The sequence below is a fragment of the Rosa rugosa genome, chromosome 2 (assembly GCF_958449725.1).
Source record: "Rosa rugosa chromosome 2, drRosRugo1.1, whole genome shotgun sequence".
Lineage (NCBI taxonomy): Eukaryota > Viridiplantae > Streptophyta > Magnoliopsida > Rosales > Rosaceae > Rosa > Rosa rugosa.
This window is the reverse complement of record NC_084821.1, coordinates 11677377-11691060: the sequence shown is the minus strand read 5'-3', so window position 1 is coordinate 11691060 and position 13684 is coordinate 11677377. Positions and strand designations below refer to the sequence as shown.

Here is a 13684-nt window from a genome sequence, read left to right as displayed (position 1 = left end):
TTTGTCTATGTTTTTCTACCTCCTGCAATGCTAGGCCTAGAAGTAGCACCCGTTTGGTTCTTAATGGAATTTCTTGGGGCACATTGTTTCATGTAGGCTGACAATAAGCACTTGGAATGTTGCTGGAAGAGTTTCGGATGAAAACCTTGATATTGATGATTGGATTTTGATAAGGATCTACCCCTGGGTATCGAAGAAAAGAAGAAACTGGAAATTTAAAAGCAGAAAGGAAAATATATTTCATTCAAAGATGGCTGACGAAACCCTATTACATCCTATATATACTCAGCTAAAGGGTTAGGATGGAGCCACGTCTCATCCAACCAAGTAGATCGCAGATTCGCAGAAAGCAGAAAACTACAATAATTGAGCTAAGCAACAACAATTGAACCGAGTACTGTAATAAACCCAATACTGCCTAATTAATAGTGGCCACGTGCAAACCATGCTAACGGGCAGCTATATTCAATCAAACCTAGTCAAAGTTGACTCGTAACAATTCTTCCTCCACCAAAACAAACTTGTCCTCAAGTTTCATAGCTAAAACTGAAAGTCTGGGTACCTCTGGATAATGTCGTGAGCAAATTCCCACGTTGCCTCGTCAGGGGAGGTCCCAAACCACTGTATGAGCCATTGTGTGGCAGCTTCACCACGTCATTTCACCATTCTAGTTTGTAGAACAGCTTCTGGTGCCCACCTTGAATTGGAAGTATCATGGATGGCGGGTAATTGAGGTTCCACCACAACAAAATTACCAACCTTCTTCTTCAAAAGTGACACATGGAATACATTATGTATTTTAGCTGAAGGTGGAAGCTGCAGTTTATAGGCCACCTCTCCAATTTTCTCAAGCACTTGGAAGGGTCCATAATATTTGGCAGAGAGCTTGTGAAACACTCTTGCAGGCATAGAGTGTTGCCTATAGGGCTGGAGTTTAAGATAAACTCAATCTCCAGCTTGAAATTCTCTCTCTGTGTGCTTTTTATCATAGAGCCCATTCATTCTGGATTGTGCTTGGTTCACATTTCTTTTGATCACAGCTAACAATTCATCCCTATTTTTCAGTTGCTGATCCACAGAAGCCACTGATGTAGAGCTGGGCAAATAAGGAATAATGGGAGAGGGTTCATATCCATATAATGCCTGAAATGGTGTCATTTTCAAAGCTGAATGGTAAGCAGTATTGTACCACCATTCCGCCCAAGGTAAGGCCTGCACCCAAGTGTGAGGTTTATCTCCCACAACACACCTTAAGTATTGCTCAAGTGTTCTGTTTAAATTTTCAGTCTGGCCATCAGTTTGGGGGTGATAAGCAGTAGACCTACTAAGTTTGGTTCCTTGCAACTTGAAGAAAGCCTCCCAAAATAAACTGAGAAATATGGGGTCCCTATCAGAAATGATATCCTCAGGTAGACCATGTAGTTTGAATACCTCATTGATGAAAGCCTTAGCAATAGATGTAGCTGTATAGGGGTGAGCTAAAGGAATGAAGTGAGCATACTTGGTGAACTTGTCAATCACTACCCAAATTACAGATTTCCCTTCTGATTTAGGCAGCCCTTTAATGAAGTCCATAGAAATAACCTTCCAAGCCCTTTCCGGAATGGCATGAGGCTGTAACAATCCAGGTGGTAGAATTGTTTCATAGTGGTTTCTTTGGCAAATGTCACAATTGGCCACCAACCTCTTGACGTCTTTCTGTAAACCAGGCCAAGCAAAATTCCTATGTATTCTTTTATAGGTCCTGGTTCTTCCAGCATGGCCCCCCACTAGCCCTTCGTGGAATTCCACCATGATCTTCTACCTCCAATTATCAGCCGTTGGAACAAAAACTCTTCCTTTATATAAAAGCTGAGAATTGACAATGGTGTAGTGTTTCTTACCTTGTGGGTCCTGCTGTAAAGATTGAATGATTTGAGAGGCTTCGGGATCAATCCGGAAGGCTTGTTGAATGTCTGAAACAAAGCTATTAATTGGTTGTGATGTCTCAGTAATTGCTGCAAGAGGCACGGTTCGAGATAAAGCATCCGGAGCCGCATTGTTTTTTCCCGCCTTATACTGGATGGAGTAGTCATATCCCATCAACTTCAACAACCATTTCTGTTGGGCAGGAGTGGTTATTCTTTGATTCAGGAAATGCTCAATCGTCTTATGATCTGTGTAGATCTTGAAATGATGTCCTAAGAGATAGGGCCTCCAATGTTGTACAGCAGACACCACAGCCAACATCTCCTTGTCATATACTGGAAGAGCTAAGTGCCTTTGAGCTAATGCCTTGCTCATGAAGGCAATGGGATGTCTAGATTGAGATAACACAGCTCCAATGCCTAGGTCCGATGCATCGCATTCAACTACAAACTCCTTAGAAAAATCAGGAATGGCTAGAACTGGAGTGGAGATTAATGCTCCCTTCAGTGTTTCAAAGGCTTCCAAAGCCTTTGAAGTCCAATGAAATCCATCCTTTTTTAGCATATCGGTTAAAGGTTTAGCAATTATGCCAAATCCTTTAACATATTTTCTATAATACCCTGCCAATCCCAGAAACCCTCTTAATTGCTTGAGAGTTTTAGGTTGTGGCCACTTTTTGATGCATTCAATCTTAGAAGGATCTACAGCCACTCCTGCCGCACTAATGACATGACCTAGATACTCCACCTGAGGTGATCCAAAGCTGCACTTGCTTTCCTTGACTGTCAGGGCATGTTGAAGTAATTTTTGAAAAACTGATTCCAGATGCTGTAGGTGAGTCTCCATGGAAGGACTGTAGACCAAGATGTCATCAAAGAATACAAGCACAAATTGTCTCAGATAATCTCTCAAAACTTTATTCATAACTGACTGGAATGTCGATGGTGCATTAGTTAGTCCAAATGGCATCACCAAAAACTCATAATGTCCGGAATGAGTTCTAATGCAGTTTTGTTTATGTCTTGTTCTGCCATCCTAATTTGGTGGTATCCAGACCGGAGATCCAACTTTGTATACACAGTGGCACCATGTACCTCATCAATCAACTCATCCACTACTGGTATTGGGTACTTATCTTTCACAGTAGCTGCATTGAGGGACCTATAGTCAACACACATCCTCCAAGTCCCATCTTTCTTCTTAACTAGTAACACATGAGAAGAAAAAGGGCTAACACTAGGCCTGATAACTCCTGAATCCAGCAGCTCTTGCACAATCTTCTCAATTTCTGTTTTCTGGAAATGTGGATATTTGTAAGGCCTAACATTAATAGGAGCTGTGTTAGGCACCAACTCAATCCTGTGGTCTTGTGGCCTTGCAGGTGGTAGTGATCTTGGTGTTTCAAATACTCCAGAATATTTTTGTATCAACCTTTGAATATTAGGATGAATGGCTTCCTTGGCTTGGGGAGTGGTTATCTGATTAAGCTGGACCAAGATGGCTTTTCTCTCTTTTTTGAGTATCCGAGACATAACTTTGCAGCCTACAACTGCAGCTTGTGTTTCAGTTTCACCCTGCAACAAATATTCCTTGCCCTTGTTGTGAAACCTCATTCTCATGGTATCAAAATTCCAGGTTATGTCCCCCAAGGTTCTTAGCCAAGTGGCCCCCAAAACTATTTCACATCCTGAAACAGGTAAGACATAGAAATCAGCAGAAAAATGGAATTGTTGCAAACACAGATCAAGCCTCACCTGCCCTTTAGTGTGCATGATTGCCCCACTAGCAAGCCTTACTCTGAGAGGGTTGATGGAATGAACAGTGGTCTTTGATTTTTTATGAGTGCAGGGTGAATGAAGTTGTGGGATGCACCCGAATCTATCAATACATGTGCATTAATTCTGTGGTTGATTTCTCCCTTGAGTTGCATGGTTGATGTACTGCTCCCATCTCCCATGACTTGTAATTCCACGTCCGGATTTTCAACTTCTTCTGAAGTTGGATGAGCTTCCTCCAACTCCTCATCATGAATTGGACCATGCATGTTCACCTCATCTTGTAGCACTTCAATTATCATCATTGCTTGACCTCTTCTGCAATTGTGGCCTGGCCTAAAAATATCATCACAGAAGAAACATTGGTTTATTGCTCTCCTCTCTTGGTATTCAGGTTTAGGGTATTCAGGTTCAATTATCATCATTGCTTGACCTCTTCTGCAATTGTGTTAACCTCCTGTTTCCACCAACTTGATTGACTACCCCCACTGGTTGGGCAGCTTGTGGTCTAGCTGGATTGGCTAGTGGAATACCCCAAGCTTTACCTCCTGCATTAACATTTCTAGGTTGGACCCCAGTGTTGTTTCTGTTAACAAAAGTTCCTCTCGCTTGTTGTTTCTTTAATTCTCTCTCCTCATAGATTTTGGCTAACTCACAAGCCTTATACAGTGTTTTTGGCTTCTGAGCCTTGACATCGGCTCTTATGTTATCCTTAAGTCCCCTTAGGAAACAAGATAGCAGCACCTGTTGAGAGAAACCTGGAGCTCTTCTGGACAATCTAGTGAATTGGTCAATGTATTGTTCCACACTTCCCACTTGAGACATCCTGGCTAAGGTGGCTTGGTAATCAATCACATTGTGCCCACTGAACTCTCTCATCAATAGATCAGCTAATCCTAGCCATGTATTTGGGAACTCATGCTTGAACATGAAACATCTATCAGAAGCTTTCTCTGTTAAGTGCATAGTAGCAATAGCTAACTTTCTGTCATTTGGTATTTGATAAAAATCAAAATATTGCTCTGCCTTGTTCAACCACTCAACCGGGTCCCCGCCACTGAAAACGTTGAATTCCAACTTCATTTGCTTCATGGTAGGTAGGTTTGGATCAAAAGAGTGAGTAACTTGCTGATAGAATTGTCGGGATGGATATCCATGTGGCTGTTGGTTTGGTGAACTTTGGGCCACAGTGTGGGTATGGTGTGACTGAGATATGTAGGGTGTATAACTGTAATGAGGCATGGGTGTTGTGGAGGTGGCAAATGTAGGTTGAGTTGTCCCCATGGATTGTGGAATATAAGAGCTAGGGTAGCCTTGAATTGTTGATGACTGCGGTGGTTGTGTGGGTGCGTTCACAAAGTTCATGGGAGTGTATGAGTAGGGTCCTGAATAGGTCATAGTAAATGGATCCAAACTATTGCTTGATGGAATTTGGTGGAACTGTGGACTGGGAAAGAACTGATAGCTATTAGGTGTCACATATGGTCCAGCAAAATGATTGAAAGGTTGAGATCCAAAATTAGAATGTTGATAGTAAAGGGTTTGTGATTGCTCAGCCCTCACTTGAGAGCGATGTGAACTCATTTCCTCCTTATCACCACCATCTAAATCAACGGGGTTTGGTATCAATGACCCAGATGCATTAGTCACTAAGGCCCTAGAGGACCCCAAAGCAACAGATGCATTAATGGTCTCAGTGGCAATCTCGCTGGTAACCGCAATAGGTACTTCTTGGTTGAGAGGATTTAAGGAGAGGGTATGTGGAGGAAGAGATATACTACCATCAGTAGCTATAGGCAAGATGGCCTTTGTTGTGTTGGCTCTTGTGGAGGAGGCTGAGTCCGCTCGTGCTGCTAAACCCGGTGAGCCGGATGTAGGAGGTAGGGATCCAAACTTAAGGATTGAAGAATCGAGGTGGGCAGCAGTTGCAGCCGAGCTATCCTTCATGGATCTGAGCTCATTCATCATTTCCGTTCGAAATGAGTTGAAGGCGTCTTGATACACGTTCAGGGTGGTCTGGAGCTCATTAAGCTTGGCGGAGGTCTCTGTAATACCCCGAAAAATCCAAATTTAATTTCGTGGATTTTTAGAAATGATTTCACCATTGTGGGAGCGAGTACGAGGCTTGAAGAAGTTGTGGAATTAGTTCGAACGATTTAATTTTCGAAAACGAATGTTATTTAGGGGGTCTCAAAAAGTGACTTTTTATACGTACAGAATTTGGGAAAACTTCCTTCATAAAAGTTGTAGAGCTCGTCGATACGATCTCGTGCATATGTGGAACGCAATATTCGGAATTCGTATGAATAAGTTATGAATATTTTAAAATTGGGTTTTTTCTATAAATAGCAAAAAAAATCCGGATTTAATTCTGAAGGACAAAAAAATCAGAAAATTGCGGAACAGTCCCCCAAACTCTCCGTTCTCTCTCCTCCCTACGCGGCCGAACCGCTCGACCCGACCCGACTTTTCCGGCGCCGTCACTTCTCCTTCGGCCACGACCCGGCCATCCCCGGAGTCGCCGTGCTGCGCCCAGACGCCTGGTGGCCTCCACTTGCCCCGCTGTCGTCCCCAGACCTGGATCGAAGCCACCCAGCCTCCGATCAGTGACCCGGACGGAAATCAACTTTTCCGGAATCAACTCGGCCGATCCTTCTCGATTATGGAAACGTCTCCTCTGCTGATCATCGTCATATCCTCCTTGCATCACGATTTGAAGTGTAGAGCGAAAGATCAAGCGTTGAAGATTGACGGCTCTGATTTGATCTGGAAACGTGATCAGACGGCCAAGATGAATCCAACTTCCAAGCTTGATCTAGGACGATCTAGACCGAATCTCGCTTAGCTCCAGGTATGAAAGTTGATCAAATCTTCATTTTGAACAAGTTTGTAGTTGACGACTTTTGCATCGGAGGTGGTTGACCCGGCGTTAACCGCCGCCGTTGACCACCGGTTGACCCGCCGCTTGTGGCGGCGCGTGGCGGCGCGTCCTGCCTTATTTTGGTGTTCTGTTTTCAGTTTATTCATCTACGCATCGATACGGTCGTTTGAATATATCATAATGTCATTTTGAAGAAAGTTGATGCATGCTAGAGTTTCGGTTTTTACGTTTTATCTTCGGTTTACGATTTACGGAGATCAGACCATCGGTTTTACTTCAAATTTTAATATGTTGATCGTATGACTGTCCCGATGACCTTGTGTGGTCACGGGCGAAGATCCCCCGTTGGATCTTCGTATAATTGAGAAATGGTGATTCGGAAGGCGATTCGTGAGAATCCGACCGTCAGATTTTCGTATAATTTTATGGAGATGTTTGTTAGAGTGATTCAAGAAGATCTGACCGTTGGATCTTTGTGATAATTTTGGAGGATGATCCTAAGGGCGATCCGTGAGGATCTGACCGTTGGATCATCGTATAATTTCGATCCGACCGTTGGATCATCGTATAATTTCTATCCGACCGTTGGATCATCATTAAATTACAATCCAACCGTTGGATTTCCGTACATGTGTGGTTTATGATTGATTTGCTAAAGTTAAGATCGTATCTGATTAGGTGATCGACGGATTGATTTGGTGGATAATTGGTGGATAATTTGTGAGATTGGTTGTTTGAACGGTTAAGAAGACGCAGCTGGATTAGAGGTGTGTAAACCTCACGTGGTTCATATTACGAACCGAGTACATTTAATTACTTTATTTTGTCGTAATTGTGTGAAAATATTTTGAAATAAATATTTGTTTTAAATCATATGGAGTTGATCAACTACGGTCCATAGGTAAGTAAAATGATTTTAATTATACAAAATGAATTTCACGATTTTTATGCTTGAACTATAGTTGGTATTAGTGATTATCCCTGAGCGGATAATTACGTATATATATATTTACGTGGTTATATATGGAATGGTGTGACATTGAGGTGTGTGTGGAATTGCGATAACTTGGTTATGATATGTTATTGTTTTTGAAATTGCCATGATTATTGTGATAATGATGACCGATGAATGTTTGTGTTAATCATGTTAACCTTGTGAGTTGAATAGAAAGTAGAGAAGGTAGGGGTCTGAGGACAGGGGTCCAAGGATCGAGGGTTAGTAAATAACCCGGATAGAGAAATAGGGGTCTGAGGACAGGGTTCCAAGGATCGAGGGTTATTAAATAGCCCGGATAGAGAAGTAGGGGTCTGAGGACAGGGTTCCAAGGATCGAGGGTTATTAAATAGCCCGGATAGAGAAGTAGGGGTCTGAGGGGGTCCAAGGATCGAGGGTTATTAAATAACCCGGATATATGTCGTTTACCAAACCTAGGCCAAGGTGATGTAACGATGTAGTTAGAGCTCTAATGTGTTGTGGGAAAGACCACATGCAATGGGAATAATGATGAGTTGTGGGAAAGACTACATAGGTGACCTAGAGGTCATGGAATTTTAAGAACGTATTCTTTGTTGTTTCCAGTGAGTTGGTTTGACGTTTGCGTGATGGATGTTGAGATTGTTGGTTGTTACTTGAGTTAAAAGTATTGTAAATTAATAAATCAACAGTTCCTTCTTGTTTACTCATACGAGCTGTCAAAAGCTTACCGGGTTTTGTGTTGTTGCAATCCCGGTACACTATTCAAATTGTGTAGCGGGTAATCCTACAGGACAGGAGAATCAGGGCGGTGATCGTGCGGTTAGAGCATTTGTTATAGTTTTACAGCAATTGTAATAGTGAGGTGAGTTAAGCTCATTTGAGCCTTACAATTTGATTTGGTGAGAGTGTGTTGTAATAAATAACTTGAGGATTTGGTTTATTGAAATATTGAGAGGTGTGAAGTGTGGTTGTTTGTGAGAAAAAAATTCAGGACGTTATTTGTAATTGTTATTATTCATGTTTCAGACTTTGAATTGATTATTCAAAATTCGGGGCGTGACAGTCTCATCTTTGTGCACTTGCAGATCGAACTCCACGTTTGTGAGCTCACCAGTTGCTTGAGATGAAGCTCCGACCCCTTGCCCCTTGTGTTTAACCATTGGCCCCAAGAGCAAAGGGCTCTGATACCAGTTGATAAGGATCTACCCCTGGGTATCGAAGAAAAGAAGAAACTGGAAATGTAAAAGCAGAAAGGAAAATATATTTCATTCAAAGATGGCTGCCGAAACCCTATTACATCCTATATATACTCAGCTAAAGGGTTAGGATGGAGCCACGTCTCATCCCACCAAGTAGATCGCAGAAAGCAGAAAACTACAATAATTGAGCTAAGCAACAACTACAATAATTGAGCTAAGCAACAACAATTGAACCGAGTACTGTAATAAACCTAATACTGCCTAATTAATAGTGGCCACGTGCAAACCATGCTAACGGGCAGCTATATTCAATCAAAGCTAGTCAAAGTTGACTCGTAACAGATTTCTTCAGAAGAGCCATCGGATATCTACATTTTCGGGTCAGTACTTTCTATCTTCCTTTTCATAATCAACATAGGCACATACTTTCAGTACTTTCTATCCCAGAAAGGTATAGTTAAGTTAACCAACAGATTGTGTTATGGATGATGTGCTCATATTGTCATATATTTATATGCCTCTTAATCTTGGTTTTTATGTTTAGTTCTCTATATTTATGATTCATTTACATCTTTTAGTGTTTTTGTAGGTTTGTTTCGTAGAAAGAAGAAAAGAAGCTAAAATGAGCTAAGTAGGATTGAAAGGCTAAATGCAATCTGAGACTGGGAATCTGCCTGTGCAGAACATCCAACTTCTCCGAATTACTGGGAAACGTTCGGATCGAATCAGACAATGAGCCTTATATGCATGGAAAGCTACGGATGTCTACTTTCTGTGGAATTTTATGGATCTTGATTTCGATACTTCTGGAGAAAGTTATGATTATTTTAGTGAAGATAGGTCGGACAGGAAATCTGCTCGGGAATTTACAACCATTCGTGGAGAACTCAAGTTCCGTGGCATAAGATCATCAATCCTAATGTTTCAAGGAAGTTAATTCAGATGAGGATTAAATGATGAACTTATTCCTACTTCTACAAGAGATATTTCAAGGTTTTCCCATTCCAAATGAAGAAAGGAATTTAAACCCAAGTTTTACAAGGAAACATGAAGCCAAAGAATAGCAGAAATCTTACCTATATAAGGGAGCACGAATTTACATGAAAGGAGAGTCTCGGAGCACAATGTAGACGCCTAAGGAGCAGAGACGCCTCATCCATCTTCCCTTTCTTTTCCCTTCCATTCTTTTTATGTTTTTCCTATGTTTTAATTAAATATATTTTGCTAAACTTTTTCTAGGGTTAGGATGATGCCCTATCATGATTGTTTATGTACTTTGATATTATATTGATGGATTTATAGTTTCTTTATGATGAATTCTTAGTCACTATTTGAATTGATGCTTTATGTTTAAGTTCTTTGATTGATCACCTTAGGGCTTTGCATATAGTAATTGGAAGACAAATTTGAAGCAGAGATGCAATATAATTTGATTAGCTTCTTGTGATTAAGTGTGATAAATTACATTATTATTTGAGAAAGACTAATGGTTTGCTTGATTCCCTTGTTTTCTAAAGCGTAATGAGTCTTGCATGTTAAATTTATACTTGAGAAGGATAAACTGCATAGTTAGGATATAAGATCTTTACCCGAGAGGGAGAGCATCATACACTTAAGGAAAACTATGGTCTAGAGTACCTGAGAAGGACTTAGATACGGGAATTATCATCTAAAGAAATAAAAGAATCTGTTAATTGCATCGAAACATAAATAAGATTGTTAGTGGTTGATTTTGAAACCCTATATATGTATTATCATTATTTGTTTGTTTGTTTGTTTCTTTAATTTTCACATTATTTGTTTAGTCGAAAACCTTAAAACCATATCTTCTTTAGTTTGATTGTTTATGTGTTTTTTGTGTTTGGATTAATTAGGTTAGGATTTAAATTGATTATCAATCCTCAGTTGGAACGACCCCGTACTTGCACACTATACTAACGACGATTCGCGCGCTTGCGAGTTTTAATTAAAATTTCACAACAATGGATGCTAGGATAGGAATGTCTTGTAAGGTCAATGTCTTTTTGTCTTTCCCTTTTCCTTTCCTTTCTTTCCTTCTGTTTTTCTTGTTATAGCTAATTGTTCATTTCATTTTATTTGCAGGTGAAAACAGAAGAACAAATGTGATATAAGTATGGTGAGGCTTGCTTTCGTTTATGTTTCTAGTATTATGTACCATTTAGACTTAAATTTTTGTTTTATTTCAACATGTTATGCATAGAAATACTTGGGATGTTGTTATGTACTTTGAGCATCAATATTAATCAAAATTTATTTACTTACGATATGTATTCTCATTAGATTTCCTAGCAATAGTTACAAGTCAGTTTATAACTATAAAAATGAAAAGTCATATAAGAACTAATACATCAGTTCTAAAAGAAAAAATTGATGTCCCATTAGCTAGTGGATAATAAAATATTAAGTAAGAAATGATGTAACACAACCCAATGAACATTGACTTATTAAGTAAGAAACGATGTAAAACAACACAATTAACATCGACTTATTAAGTAAGAAACGATGTAAAACAACGCAATGGACATCGATTTATTAAATGAAAAATGATGTCTAGTATAATTATAAACATCGGTGTCAATCTAAAAAACTGATGTTTAATATAGCTTGGACATCACTTCGTAAAAGGAAACGATGTTTAACATAATAATGAACATCGGTCGAGTACGTAATACAAAAGAATGTAGATTCAATCTTAAAGTGTGATATATGTCAAGTACCCGTAAAGCTTATAAACAGGAGGCAAATTTCAAAAATACTGATGTCTAACAATATATTACACATCGTTTCTAGAATGAGTAACGATGTTAAAATGAATACTAGTGCTATTGGACTTATATTTCGTTAAGCATTAAATGCATAAATACGAAGGTTTAACAATATCTAAAAACACCAATTTGTTGATCATAATAGCAGTTTAACATCGATTCTGGAATCTAATCCGATGTTTATTGTTGTATGGGACATCCGATGTCTATTTTTAGGCGATCTTTTACATCAGCCACTAACACATGGGTACAAATTTTTTTTTACATCGGTTTTTGGCCGATGTATATGAGAAAAATTCTAGTAGTGAAACTATATCAATCTTCCTTTCATTTTCTTAGATTGGTTTCAATATGAGTGTATAACATTCACCGTGTGTTTGCTTTCAGCTGGTCGACCATCCTTTTATACTGCAAATCAATATGGCTTGGTGTTATTTCATGCTTAGAGACAGCAACTGGCTCTCAGTGGCAGTAATTAACCTTGAGAAAGCTAGATATATAAGGTCTTGAACGAGCTCAGGGAAAGGACTCTTCTTGTGTTAGACTCCTTCAGGCAGGTCGCTATCTAGAGTGTGCATTTACTACATATCTGAATGTTTGTCTACACTAAGCAGGTCCAACAAAGTAAGAGATATTTGAGACTGGAGCTGCTGGAAGGGTGGTGGCGTATCACAGTGGTCAGGTTGATAATGAAGGTGTTGACTTCGCACAAGAGAAGTTCACCCAGGTAATTGGAAAGGGGAAGGGCCATGACATGAACTGAATGTTTGCCTCTCATAGATAGGTTTATGGAAGTCCAAAATTATAATTGTACTTAAAATTACCATCTTCTCTTTCTATAAATGCAAAGTGCACGAATTTGGAAAAAAAGAAAAGAAAAAAAAGATGGATTTCCTTTTTCAAGTTTCCACAGAATTTATCAAGCACATTATGCTGATATACTATGTCTCCCACTTTTCTGAGTGAAACAAGTGGTTTCAACAAAATCCAATTAACATGTATTTTTGGTTGTGGATTCCAGCTACAAGTGCTGAATGAATCTCTTTCTCTTGTGATGAGCATGGGCTTCAAAGAACGAGATGCAAAAAAGGTACTAAGTTTGAGCAATCAAAATTTTTCCATCAGCCCTGTATAGTCGTTAGTCATCCTAAGAGTTTCTTGACTTTGTAGGTTTGAAAAGGAGCTTGCTGCTGATGCACTACGAAGAAATGAGAATGACAGTGAGAAGGCATTGGATTTGACAAATCCAGAGACCAATTCTTCCATACAGGTCACTTGAACATTTTTGTTTGAACACTATTTGATTTATTTAGAGAATGAACACTATTAAATTTATTTACTTGCAGCAACATCTTGAATCAAGGAAAAGTAAACGACAGCGCCAAGCAGTTGATGCTTCAGTTGAAGCTCTTGTACGCATGGGCTTTGACAGATCATTAGGTACATAAAACAGATGTTATTATACTTGGTTTATGTTTGTGAGGCTAAGTCGGGCTCACTTTGATGTTTACAACTTTGTGTTCAGCAGTCGAAGCTAGCTTTGCAGGGTGGAGGGACAATGGACCAAACAATCTGCCGACTACTCTTAGGACAGGCACCAAACCTCACAAATGCTGCTAACCAATCTGAGGCAATTCCTGCAGTCGATGCTAACAACAATAGCCAATCTGATGTTGCAACTGACATTGCAAATTCTCTTGCTTCAATGCTTGATAATCAAAATGGTCAAGTCGGAGGTCCTTCAACGTCTAGTAATGCATCAGAGCGTGATACAGAAATGGAAAGCCAACTTGCTGAAGAACTAGCACAAGGGGATGTTTCACTGACTATGACATTGAAGTTTCTGAAAAGGTGAAGCCATAAGTGAGTACTTGGCTCTACTGAATTCAGCGGGAACAAAGTGAATATATATCACTCTGCCAATAAGAATTGCGACTTTAATAACCATGCATGTACATATATAATAACAGTAGGTCATGGATCCAGTTATGGTGATGGTGTTCCAGATGATCAATGTCTTTGATCCGGCGTTTTCCCAACTATTTCTAGACAAATATTTGTGCCATGTAGTTTATCTAACCTGCCTTTCACCATTTCTGGAATTTTAAAAAGCATATTTGTTGCTTTTAAGTAAATGCGGTATAGATATGGTATAAACA

General features: G+C 39.6%; 1 protein-coding gene and 1 pseudogene across 2 annotated transcripts in view; both read left to right on the top strand.

Annotated features, from left to right (window-relative positions):
- The window catches only part of LOC133732408 (uncharacterized), a 5118-nt gene extending 4027 nt beyond the window's left edge, over positions 1–1091 (top strand). For both annotated transcript variants that reach the window (XR_009857106.1, XM_062159954.1), the window contains exon 6: positions 97–1091. Coding sequence is in view for 1 of the 2 variants with exons in the window: in XM_062159954.1 (XP_062015938.1) it covers positions 97–301 (205 nt within the window). In the remaining variant the exon portion in view is untranslated. The remainder of the gene's footprint in view (positions 1–96) is intronic.
- Positions 1–13684, top strand: part of LOC133730352 (uncharacterized) — a 19870-nt pseudogene extending 6186 nt beyond the window's left edge.